The sequence below is a fragment of the Alligator mississippiensis genome, chromosome 3, assembly GCF_030867095.1.
Source record: "Alligator mississippiensis isolate rAllMis1 chromosome 3, rAllMis1, whole genome shotgun sequence".
Classification (NCBI taxonomy): domain Eukaryota; kingdom Metazoa; phylum Chordata; order Crocodylia; family Alligatoridae; genus Alligator; species Alligator mississippiensis.
In genome coordinates, this window is record NC_081826.1 from 157,875,378 (window position 1) to 157,887,156 (window position 11,779).

The window sequence follows — 11,779 nt, forward strand, 5'->3', positions numbered from 1 at the left end:
TCCTTAAGACTCCCCTAGACTCACATCTCAAATTGGCCCACAGTTTTAAGTCTCTTCATGGGTGACATTCATCCCTGTGGGAGTGTAATGTTGCAAGAGGACTTTGGCTGAGGTTCTGCACAGGGGCAAAGTGCATCCTATAACAGTTGGCAGCAAGCAGTAAGGGGAAATGTACATAGTAGGCACCTTTTCCCAATGATCTGTGCGTAGGTCTTCACCAGATAGTCCGATATGTTCCGGCCTGTCAGGTTCTGTAGGATGTCAGCAGTGTTTTGCTCTCTCTGGGGTCACAGGCAGGGGAACAAAAGGACACTGAGTTGGGTGTGCTTTGCTCACATCCCACCTAGAAGTCAGTGCCAACCCCTCAGTTCCCTCCCCAACCCCAGCCCATGGGCCCCAGTGAACTGGAGAACAGTCAAGTCCCCTCTTACCTGCGGAGGGGGGAGCCCCCCTGCACCAGGAGGGCACACAGGCAACATCTTCTTGATTTTCTCATTGCTGCACTCACAGGAAGGGGAGGGGTTCTCCATGCTCCAGTTCCCATTCAGGAGAATGTCCCTGACTGCATCAGGGACTGAAGCTGTGGTCCACTCCTTCTGCCCAACGATGCAAGGAGTGTCTCTGAGCCACGACAGAGCCAAAGCAAAAATGCCATATAAGACTGGCTTTTTAGAAAGTTTTAGGCAATAAAGACAATGAGTGATGGCTGGGACTTGCTCAAGTGCTCAGCCTTGGGTTCACACAGTCCCCACTGAAATCAACACCCGAATTCCACCAACTGAGCTCTGCTCCCATCTAAATAAAAAAGAAAGCTCTTCGTAGGAGCAGGCCAGCCCTGACTATGTTGGATAATCACACCCTAAGCTACAGCACCTTTCTGGGGAACTCAAAGGGCTTTAATTCAGCTTCACAGCTCTCACAAAACCTGGTACCACAAAGGCATGGGTTCAAGTGTACCTACAGTGCCAGCTCTGTCTTTGAGGTGACATGCAGTCTTGGGGAGCACAGTGGGCATGGGGCATGCTCACCCTTGCATCTGCTGTGGCCTGGGTTTTACTTACAGAATGGAGTGTCCTTGCATACAGCGAGTTCCAAAGCCAGGCTCATTGATAAGAACATCCAAAAGCTTCTGCGTGCCTGAATCCTCTGGGGCATCGTTACTAGGGGGGAGTCAGAGAGAAAACATCAGGACCCTGGGATGGTGCACACAAAGCCAACAGCAAGGCAAGGCAAGGCAAAGACACAGGGAAAGGGTCAGGGAAAGGAAATGAGGGGAGTTTTCTCTGGAGAATGTTCAGGCACACATGTATACACATCACACACACATACACACACTCTCCCTCTTATTTCTGATTGTTATTTATCTACTTCCACACTTACCTAAAACCTTGAGGGAAAAATTTCCAAGGCACAGATTGAAGATGCCTGCCCAACTCCCATTGAAAGTGTATGGGAATTAGGTATCTAACTGCTTTTTGAAATAGGTCTTTGAAAATCTCCTCTCCAGTGGGAAGCTCAAAGCACCAACATGAAATCAATGTCTGACTGCTACCAAACATGACTGTCTCAGTGTGGATGGCAACAGAATAAATCATCCAAGGGCACCTCCACATGCCTGTACCCACCTTACTGCTCTCTACATAAAGGTAAAGGTGAGCTGGCATGCTGGCAGCCACACAATTAGCTGAGCAGTTCCTAATCCTTGAGAGAGCTCTGTGAAGCCTTGTGCAGTCAAACACAGAGGCAGAGTAGGAGTGATGAGCCACTGCTGCAGGGCTTGTCTTCCTCCCCAGGAACATGCCCTGCAAACATTATTCCTACCTGCTGGGAACAGCAACTCTTCCACCCACAGATGTGGGAGTTACCCAAGCATACGTGAGCCCACTAACTCCATGGAGTAACTGTGGCCACTGCTCTCATGGAAAGCAACTCAGCAAAGAGCTTGTGCTTCCTTTTCATGTGATGTAGCAGCAGAGTGCACTAAGTTCTATGGAGGGAAAGGCATTATTATAGACCTCCCTCCTCTTTTTAAGGCAACATAAAGATCAATAGTATCTTTCAGTTACAGTTTGGTGAAAACAGAGATCAGAATTTGCAGGCACACCCCAGCTGCCTGGACCCCTATATCATGCAAAAGGTACCTGATAAAGGTGTACTGCTCGTCATACATCCAGGGCTGCAGCTCCAGGCTGGGGTATTTGCCAAAGGGAGGGACAATCAGGCTGAACATGAGGGCAATGCACACGAAGACAGCTGGCAACACAATCTGCAATCACAATGGAAGACGGACAGTTGCCTTAAAAGGGGTGTTTACAGACTCAAAACAAACAATGCCTTGAACTACAGCTGACCAGGAATATTTCAATGAAATTTTCAGCCAGGAAGATCTCTCAGAACCATGAATCCCCAGGGTCAGAGCATGGGCGACCCAGGTTCAAACTCCTGCTCTCTGTCAGGAACCTGAACCTGTCTCCCCCGCATCCTACACCTGAGTACAGAAGTATTGCCTATTCTCTGATGGGTCTGTCTGAATCTCACTTTTCCACAAAAACATTCCAGAGGGTCTCAATCCTATTCTGACACGGAACAAAACCACATTTTGGACCCTTGATGTTTTTGCCCAACAGAGGACCCCTTTGCGGCCAAGCCTAGGTTTACGCCAGGCCATGGCAGCCCCTGGGAGGGACCAAGATAACTGGACCACCTTCCAGGGAACCCCAAAAGAGCCACCAGGTCTCACCTGGGCAAAGAAGCCCTTCCGGCTGCGCTTGGCGATGAGCAGCCTCTTCCACAGCAGAGCAACAAATTGTTGCTGGGTGAGCTTCCAGCCTTTCATCTGGTAGGAGCCTTTGCCATCCATCCCGCTGAGCAGGTCTGTCTCTCTGGATTCTGCCAACAACAATCACCAGATTTCCATGTGAACAGAACAATAACTTCTCACTCATGGGCTGCTTCCTCTTGGGAAGGGAGAGTGTGTGCGCCTGGGGAGGAAATGGGGGCAGGGGAGAGGGTAGAAAAGCTGCACACAGCCTTACCTCTCTATCTCCTGGCTCAGAGCAGGCTCAGACCACCCAGCACTTAAAATGCTGCTGCCCACAAGAGCCCTGCACTCCTGCCAGTGGCTCTGAACTAGAAGCAACAACATCACAGTCTTCTAGTAGTGAGGGAAGCAAATCTCAGAGCCAAAGCCCACTGATGACACATGTCCTGGTCTCTAACCTGACTTCAAATCTCAGGACTTTTTGCAAAAGTACCCCAGCACATAGGGACTGGTGCAAAGGTACAGAAGAAGTGGAAAGGTGTCAGAGAGGATATGCATCTATCTATATTTATTCTCTCTGTGAGGCAGGAATCAACATACACTTAGGCTGAGGCTCTGGAAACCACCAATGGGACTGATGCCACATGGACATCAATCCCTAATGCATCCGACAGTACCGCTTGAGAAGCTGAGATTTCTGAAGCTATCTACTCATTAAGACCTTCCATAAGAAGAGGTGGTCCTGAGCCACGACATTATTCCTGAACACCTGCAAACGCTACAGAAAAACATAGTTCTGGAGCTCAGCTTTTCAGCCTAGTGCCACCCTGAACTATAAGGCATCAAGTAGCAGACATGGTGATCTATTTATTCTGAGAATGGGAATATAAACCTGGCCTTGGTACAGGGCATCTGAATTTCAAAGGGCAGGTAAATACTGATACAAGAGTAGGAAAATTTAACAGCTGAGTTCCAGTGTGCTTTAGGAACAAAGTTATTGTGTTGATGTCACATCTCCATATTCAAGGTGTCACTGTGGATACTATATCAGTATAATGAGCTGGGCCAGTGCCCAACAAAAACAATGGTAAAAGCTTCCTATTGACTTAGTGGGTTTGGGGGCAGGCCCCATAACTCCCATTCTGGCAAACTGCCTCGTATTCGTGCATCGGATTCTTCAGGGCCTTACACCCACCTCACTGCGCCCGACCATCTTCCAGGCTCCGAGTGCCTTCCTGGGGGTGCCTCACATCTAGCTGACCCCCTTCTTGGAGCACACCCGTTAGCCTGGGGGTAGGGCCACCACCACCCAGGGTTTGAAGTGATCCTGGCTCTGTGCCCCCTGGGAAACACAGGCCTAGTAGCCCTAGAGGGTACTCAACTCACTTCAAGAACTTGGGGTGCTTCCCTCAGTCTGAAGCACAATTAGTAGTCTCCCTTAGTCAGCCGAACCAAGGGGACCCCAAGGCATAATTTAGATCCACTCCCAATAAGTCTCCCATGCTAGGTACAAAGGAGAACTTTATTGGTTACACAGAGTAGGTTTGGAGTAGTGTACAGGGTTGGGCAATATCAGAGAAATCCCACAGAGCAAACTGGGTGGCTGGGTAGCCTATCATCACGCATCTGAGTTACTGCAAGCTATACATCTAGTTAGATCTCAGGTAGCATACTCACGAGTATCATTCAGAGGCAGGTGGAGATTCCCTATGGAGGCAGGCAGCTTATTGATCATGAGTTTCAAGAGAGAGAGCAAGTTTCAGATGGTCCAGCTCTTCTCACTCGGAGTTTTCATCATGGGTACTACAGTGTGGCAGAACACCACCTGTGTCTCTCCCCAAAAACTCTGCTCTGTGACAATTTGGTTAACATGGGCCCTGCAGAGGGCAGACATCCCATCTCTTTAGGTAACCCGAGTTGGATACATTCCTGAGGGAGAGGGGAAACCAGCTCCTTCTGCCTACATGACTGGCATCAACATACCTTGGTGAGGGGCTTACACTCCCTATTGCTCTAAGCAATGCCAAACTGACTGGGAGAGGGCTAGAGACCCTGCCAGTCTGCCCAGCAACCAGTGATACATTTCAAATTGGTTGGCTGACAGCCAACAGGTGCTGGTCTCCATTGGACTAGGTAAATTAGGTCATAAGGGCTATATAAAAGTTAAGGACTGCCCAGGAGGAGGGGCAGTAGCCATGATGAAAACTCAGAGAGAAGAGCTGGACCATCTGAAACTTGCTCTCTCTTGAAACTCATGATCAATGAACTGCCTGCCTCCAGAGGGAATCTCCACCTGCCTCTGGATGATACTTGTGAGTAAGCTACCTGAGAGCTAACTAGATATATAGCTTGCAATAACTCAGATGCGTGATCAAAGGCTACCCAGCCACCCAGTTTGCTCTATGGGATTTCTCTGATATTGCCCAACCCTGTACACTACTCCAAACCTACTTCGTGTAACCAATAAAGTTCTCCTTTGTACCTAGCATGGGAGACTTATTGGGAGCGGATCTAAATTATGCCTTGGGGTCCCTTTGGTTCGGCTAAGGGAGACCATTATTTGTGCTTCAGACTGAGGGAAGAACCCCAAGTTCTTGAAGTGAGTTGAGTACCCTCAAGGGCTACTAGGCCTGTGTTTCCCAGGGGACACAGAGCCAGGATCACTTCAGACCCTGGGTGGTGGCGGCCCTACCCCCAGGCTAGCAGGTGTGCTCCAGGAAGGGGGTTGGCTAGACGTGAGGCACCCCCAAGGAGGCACTCGAAGCCTGGAAGGTGGTTGGGCGCAGTGAGGTGGGTGTCTCAGCGCAGAAGCACCCCCTACTGGCCCACCACAGTGGAGCCCAGCTTTTCAGCCTAGCGACACCCTGAAATATAAGGCATCAAGTAGCAGACATGATGATCTATTTATTCTGAGAATGGGAATATAAACCTGGCCTCGGTGAAGGGCATTTGAATTTCAAAAGGCAGGTAAATACTGATGCAAGAGCAGGAAAATTTAACAGCTGAGTTACAGCATGCTTTAGGAATAAAGTTATTGTGCTGATGTCACATCTCCATATTCAAGTTGTCACTGTGGATACTGTATCAGTATAATGAGCTGAGCCAGTGCCCAATGAAAACATTGGTAAAAGCTCCCTACTGACTTAGGGGGCTTTGGGGCAGGCCCCATAACTCCCTCGTATACGAGTCAAACTGCCTCGTATTCATGCATTAGATTCTTCAGGGCCTTACTGTGCACCACAGAGCAAGTCAGGATACATAATTCTGATTGCCTGACTGACTTTGTTTAGCTCTTCTTGGCCATGACCTATGAAGGAAAATAGGGATTTAAAAATATCCTGCCCAAGGACAGAACAGCCAAGGTTTCAGTTCATCAGGGATTTTAACACGGTATAGAAACTAGTAGCACATTCACTGGAAGGAATTTTGAAAATATATTCTTCTGTAGACCTACAACTTAGTGTGTATGAAATCGATGAACTCTTTTGTGTGATGCTGCTTGGCTTTTTCAATTTCTTCCTAACATCCAGTTTCTCTTGCATTGCAATTTGCCAAACAACACAGACAGTGAACAGGTTTTCTCTAGAATTACTGTTTTTCAATGACAGAAGAACAACTGAGCAGAGAGAGAGACACCTGTGCTTATTAGGACATGGGTCCTTCCAACTCTACCTGGGTCTATGTCTGAATCATTGGGGTCAAAAGCATCGTCTTCTGTGAAAGGACGAAGGCAGCTCTGTCTGTCTCCAAAGACCCGCCTATTCCTTCTTGCAGGTAATGTACCATCTAAAAGGTAACAGTATGTATTAGTTGTCTTACTCTATTGAATAAAGGTAACAAGCCAGCTTAGGTCTCAATGAGATGTAGACACTGGGAACAGAAGTGTTTACAGCTCTTACATGTCAGCAACAACATTTATTTTATGCATGGACCTAAACAGAGGCCAACAGACTCCAAAGATTACAGAGTTGAATCTGTGGCTAAGTCAGAAATGGAACTCTCGTATCCACTTATTTCCACTTCCTTGCTTTGAATCACTAGACCCCCTTATTTGCCCAGTGACTGCATTCCTTTTAACAGGAATTCACTCCAGCCAGGAATCCAGCCCTCTATCAGCTGTGTGCATTAGCAGATACATGAAAGTCCTGTGTCTAAAGCAGTACAGCTAGAGCTTGCATGACACTTGTGGTAATGTGGGCCTGAGACATCTGTGCTCACCTGATGTCTCTGCATCCACCCCACTGTCATCAGCCACTTTGAGAAAGATCTGAAAGGCAAAGAGAGGTTACAGTGGAAACCAGAAATGATGCATGACAGCAGTGATGGGCTGGCAGAAATAATGTGGAAGATCCTAAGATTGCCAGCGCAGAGGGCAACATGCCAACATGGGAGAGAAGGGTCATGGTATTTGTTCCCTGGATGAGAGTGATTGGGGGAATGGGGGGACTTCATGGGACACTGCTTTACAGCCGTGACTACAGTGCAATTAGTGACACCTGACCACTTACCAACAAAATGTGCCCCCTAGAATTCTGATCATGGAGTTTGGGACGCTATTTTTTGCTAACAGCACACATGTTCTCTTAATTCTCATGGATGATGGCATGCAACACCCATATTCATGTATATTATGAACTTTTTTATTTACAGCACTGTTAACCTGCTAGAGCCACCATTAACTCTCAAGCACAACTAAGCAGAGTTAGTGCTGACTGTAATCTTCATCTCTTTGCAATTAAGAGGCAGGCATGAAATAATACCCTTAGGGCAGGGGTGGCCAATTATTTATATAGGGAGTTTTGAGGAGCTGTTGCAGGCTGGGTCAGCACCCACCCCTCTGTGCAAAACCTCACCAAACCTCCCTATGTGGGATGGGGCTACAGGCAGATGGGGAGCTGGTGTCGGTATGGGCAGGCTGCAACTTCAACAGAGGCAGCTCAGCTGGTCCCCCACCACCATGAATGCCACCTCTGGGCCATCCTTCTACCCCAAGCAGGGGCTGGAGCTGTTGCCCACCTTTGGCATCAGCTCCCCAGGTGCAAAGATGGCAGCAGCCAGGCACAAGCTGCTGCTGGGCATTGGGAAAAAGTGGGGCCTGGCTGTGGGCGTGGCTGCCTCTCCCTCACTGGTGCCAGAGCCCTTCTCACTGAGGCCGCTTGGAGCCTGAGCTGGGGCTGCCCTGCAGGTCCTTCCTGCTGCCAGGCACAGGGACCTGAGGCAGCCTGGAAGCAGTGCTGGTGTCAGCAGTAGCAGTGGGGAACAGACGCAGGGCATCCCTAGTGTGGACTCTGGACGGTCACAGCAAGAAGGGTCCCGGCAACGGCAAAAGGGAGGTGGCATGCCCACCGCCAGGTCCCGCTTCTTCCTGGCACCCAGCAGCAGCTTGTATCAGGCTGCTGCCATTGTGGGCAGGGGGTGGATAGGGCTGCACCTCTCTCTCTCCCTTTCCACCTGAACTGTCCTGCAGCTACAGCATGCCTTGATCCACAATGTCCTGGCCCCTCCCATAGCTTACGCCAGCTTGCACCCTGCACACCAGAAACAGAGCCAGATGGAGACCAGCATCAGCTGTGGATGCTGCCGGCAGATTCCCACTGGAGATGGGGGCATCTGCCTGGGTCCACAGGGGATGCTGGATCCCACAACTTTGTGGTTGGCTGCTCATGGGCCAGATACAATCAACTGGTAGGTTGGATCCAGCCCACAGGCTGTATTTTGCCCACCCCTGTATTAGGGGCTGTAGAAGTCAGGTGCAACTCAGAGCAGCCCCAAAGTACCAAAAAGTGCTTCATGCAGTAATTTAAAAATATTCAGGGTCAGATCATGGGTGTAGGATTGGTACACCGCAACTGATTACAAAGGATTTGTGTCCATATACACCTCCTGCAGATCCAGCTGTTAATTCCTAATGTTTGTCTCTTACGAGCACAGACCTAAATGAAGCAGGGGGAAATAAAACTATTTTCAGACTCCTGCAGGTTATAAGCTCAAAGCCACAACAGTTCCAAGGTAGACAGGCTGCTCAGGGAGATGGGATGACTTTGCCCAGGTCCCCACAATCACTTGCTTTGCACTCTCTAAGAAGCTTTAGCTCACATACCTCCTCCAAAGTAGTTTCAGAGATGCCATAACTTGAAATACCCAGGTCAGAGAGGCGGTCATCAATCTCATGGAACAGCTCTACAAAGGCTCCCTCTCTAGCAGCTTCATACGGCAAGACATAAGTAAGTTCATGGCCAATGTCCTCCACCAGCCTGGCCTCAGGAACGTGTTTCATAATGAGGTTGGAAATAGCAGACACATCTGGAGGAACCAAAGTACAAGAATGTGCCTGTGCTGTTATTGTGCACCGCTGGTTAGTAAGGAATAAATAGGCTCAGGAACCTCCTTGGGATACATCCCCAGATGGTGCATATCACCATAATTCTGTTGCAGGATCAGCTCCAACGGAGCAACAGACTTATACCACATTAGGTCCCAGCCCAGCAGCTCTTTTGTAATTACAGCATTTTCGAAACTCTTGGAAACCAAACAACAGTGAAGGAGCCCTACATGCCACACTGTCCTAGCACAACAACCACCTCTATATTTAGACATTTATCTTGTTGGGATCCTTTGACCCCAGCTGACTTCCTGCCCCTTGGGCAGGGGGCTGGACCCAATGATCTTATGATGTTCCTTCCAGCCCTAATGTCTATGAAATCTATGAAACCTCTGGGCAATGCAAACAGGCTGACAAATGTCATCATCTTCCATGGCCATGAACTCCTGGGCCTGTCTGAACCCCAAATGGCTCATCAGGCAAAATATCCTCATATTTAGAACACTGTGTTCATAACGCTCTAAAAATATTAGCTGGTCAGTCCTTACAACCCCCTCCAAGAGGCTGGTAGGTCAGTGGTATGATCCCCATTTACAGACAGAAGGAACAAAGGCACCGTGTGTATGAGTTGCCCAGTAGGTGGGCTGAGAGAGGGTCATAGTGTAATAGCTTGTTTTCCTTTTTTCAGTCCTTACCGATTGTCAGGGTGTCACTCTCATGGTCACTGCCAAGCCCAGCATCAGAGCTGCTTTGGGACACGCTGTCATCCTGGTCCAAAAAGAAAAGGTGAAAAGTTATCTACAGCTGGATGCCTAGGAAGCCAGCAGTATATTGCACTCTCCTTACAACACCCTCTAGAGAGGAACAGCAAAAGAAAGGGTCTAGCATAGGGAATTTTACTATGGTTTGGTGCAGTAAACAGTTGAGATAAAACAGTAGGGCAACGACAGATGCTCATATTTACTCTATTCAACACAGGAACCAAGTTTCTCAAAGCAGAAACATCCATTTCCATGCTGAAAACAATGATTTTAAGGACACCCTGCAAATGATGCAACAGTTTAACCAGATCTAATCTGAAGGGCTGCATCAAATAAGAAAAAAGTCTTCTGTGGCAGTGGGATGGGATTTCATTTCAGCCCACCTATTGTCCTGTCTCTTAGTCAATGCTTTCTGGACAAGCTTAAGGTTTGATATAAGAATGATGAGTGTGAATAGAGAAAGGGAGCAGATAGCAGCTATGAGAAGCTGTACCTTTTTCAGGTAAGACACAGTGCTGCTGCTGTTTCTACAGGAACTCAGTGAAGAGTCTACATCCTTCTTGACCAGGGTGAGATAATAGCCTGTTCCCAGCTGGTTCTTTAGGAACAGGGAAGAGCCAACGCAGCACAGTTTGCCATGAGAAATTATGGCAATGCGGTCCCCAAGGATGTCTGCTTCATCCATGTGGTGTGTGGAGAGAATGATTGTGCGGCCTAGAAATAAGGGAAAGGTAGGGAGATGTCAATAAATAGCAGCAAGTCAATGAAATCACTGATCTCCTCATGCCCCTCATGTTGTTGAGTGAGACCTGGATCCAGGCTAGATGGTGTCTGCGTATGGTTGGGAGGTACAGAAGAAAGTACCTGCATCTGTTTGGTGTGACTTTTCTCTTCTGCCCCATGTCCCATGTCCCAACACCCTGTTCATGCACTCATAGTGCTAGGATTGAAAAGGGAGCAGCTGCACTTGCTGCAGATAATGGCACTGACTGCACTCTCCGGTCTGCATGTGTGCTATTATCTGAGACATGCGAGATGCAATCTATAGCCAAACTCCTGACCTGCCAGATTCTGCTCATCTGGGGGAAGAGAGGAGGCTTCAGGGTCAGGCAACCAAAAGGGATTGAAACCAATGATAGAGTCCACGTGGCACATGAAGGTTTTTCCCTAATACAGACATTGAAGAGCAGGTTCTGATCTCAGCCACCCAAGTGAATCAGGAGTGAATTACTCCAGACTCACATGAGCATAAGGGGAGAATCAGGATCTGGCTTCAGATCCTCTTCCCTCCCTTGGAAGTGTAGTCAGGACATGGCTCATTGTTTGGCCCTTTGATATAGTTCCACCCTCTAAAGAGCAAGGGCTCAACAGGCAGCATGGACATGGACCAGGGCACACTGGCCTAAAGTACAGTCTGTTGCTGTCTCCTTCACAGGCCTTAACAGATTTCACATAAAGATACAGATAATGCCCCTGTGCCCCCTCTGATCAGTCAAGGAAGGATAATCTGCTCCACGTAACCCATAAGCCACTGATGCTGCCTGGCTTTCAGCAACATGCATTAACCAGGGGAGGGAGCAGGTACCTTGTCGATATTTCAGCAGCAGCTCCCATATGCCTCTGCGAGAGTATGGGTCAACGCCAGCTGTTGGTTCATCTAGAATGACCACCTTTGAGCCACCTACGAAGGCCAGGGCTACCGACAGCTTCCTCTGCATGCCACCTGCAGAATCAGGGAGAGAAGCATTCATGTTGGAGTGCTCTAGGTAGGCAGGTGTGACTATGAAGGTCAGCAAGGGGTATCTATCAGATTCCCATCTGCCTGCACCCCAATGCCTCTTACAGTCATGTGCACACTCTAACAGTTAAGAGACACTAGGCTCAGTGCTTTCCCCCCCTCTCCCCAGTGTCATGGTGCCAGGGTAAATCAGGAAG

General features: G+C 48.7%; 1 protein-coding gene across 2 annotated transcripts in view; it reads right to left on the reverse strand.

The window, feature by feature from the left end:
* Positions 1–11,779, reverse strand: part of ABCA1 (ATP binding cassette subfamily A member 1) — a 122,298-nt gene that overhangs the window by 23,216 nt on the left and 87,303 nt on the right. For both annotated transcript variants that reach the window (XM_006261408.4, XM_019490729.2), the window contains exons 22-32: positions 11,430–11,567; positions 10,338–10,558; positions 9,779–9,851; positions 8,862–9,064; positions 6,980–7,028; positions 6,434–6,547; positions 2,741–2,889; positions 2,142–2,266; positions 1,062–1,160; positions 432–621; positions 187–281 (exon numbers count right to left, since the gene is read on the reverse strand). In XM_006261408.4, coding sequence (XP_006261470.1) covers positions 187–281; positions 432–621; positions 1,062–1,160; positions 2,142–2,266; positions 2,741–2,889; positions 6,434–6,547; positions 6,980–7,028; positions 8,862–9,064; positions 9,779–9,851; positions 10,338–10,558; positions 11,430–11,567 — 1,456 coding nt within the window. The remainder of the gene's footprint in view (positions 1–186; positions 282–431; positions 622–1,061; positions 1,161–2,141; positions 2,267–2,740; positions 2,890–6,433; positions 6,548–6,979; positions 7,029–8,861; positions 9,065–9,778; positions 9,852–10,337; positions 10,559–11,429; positions 11,568–11,779) is intronic.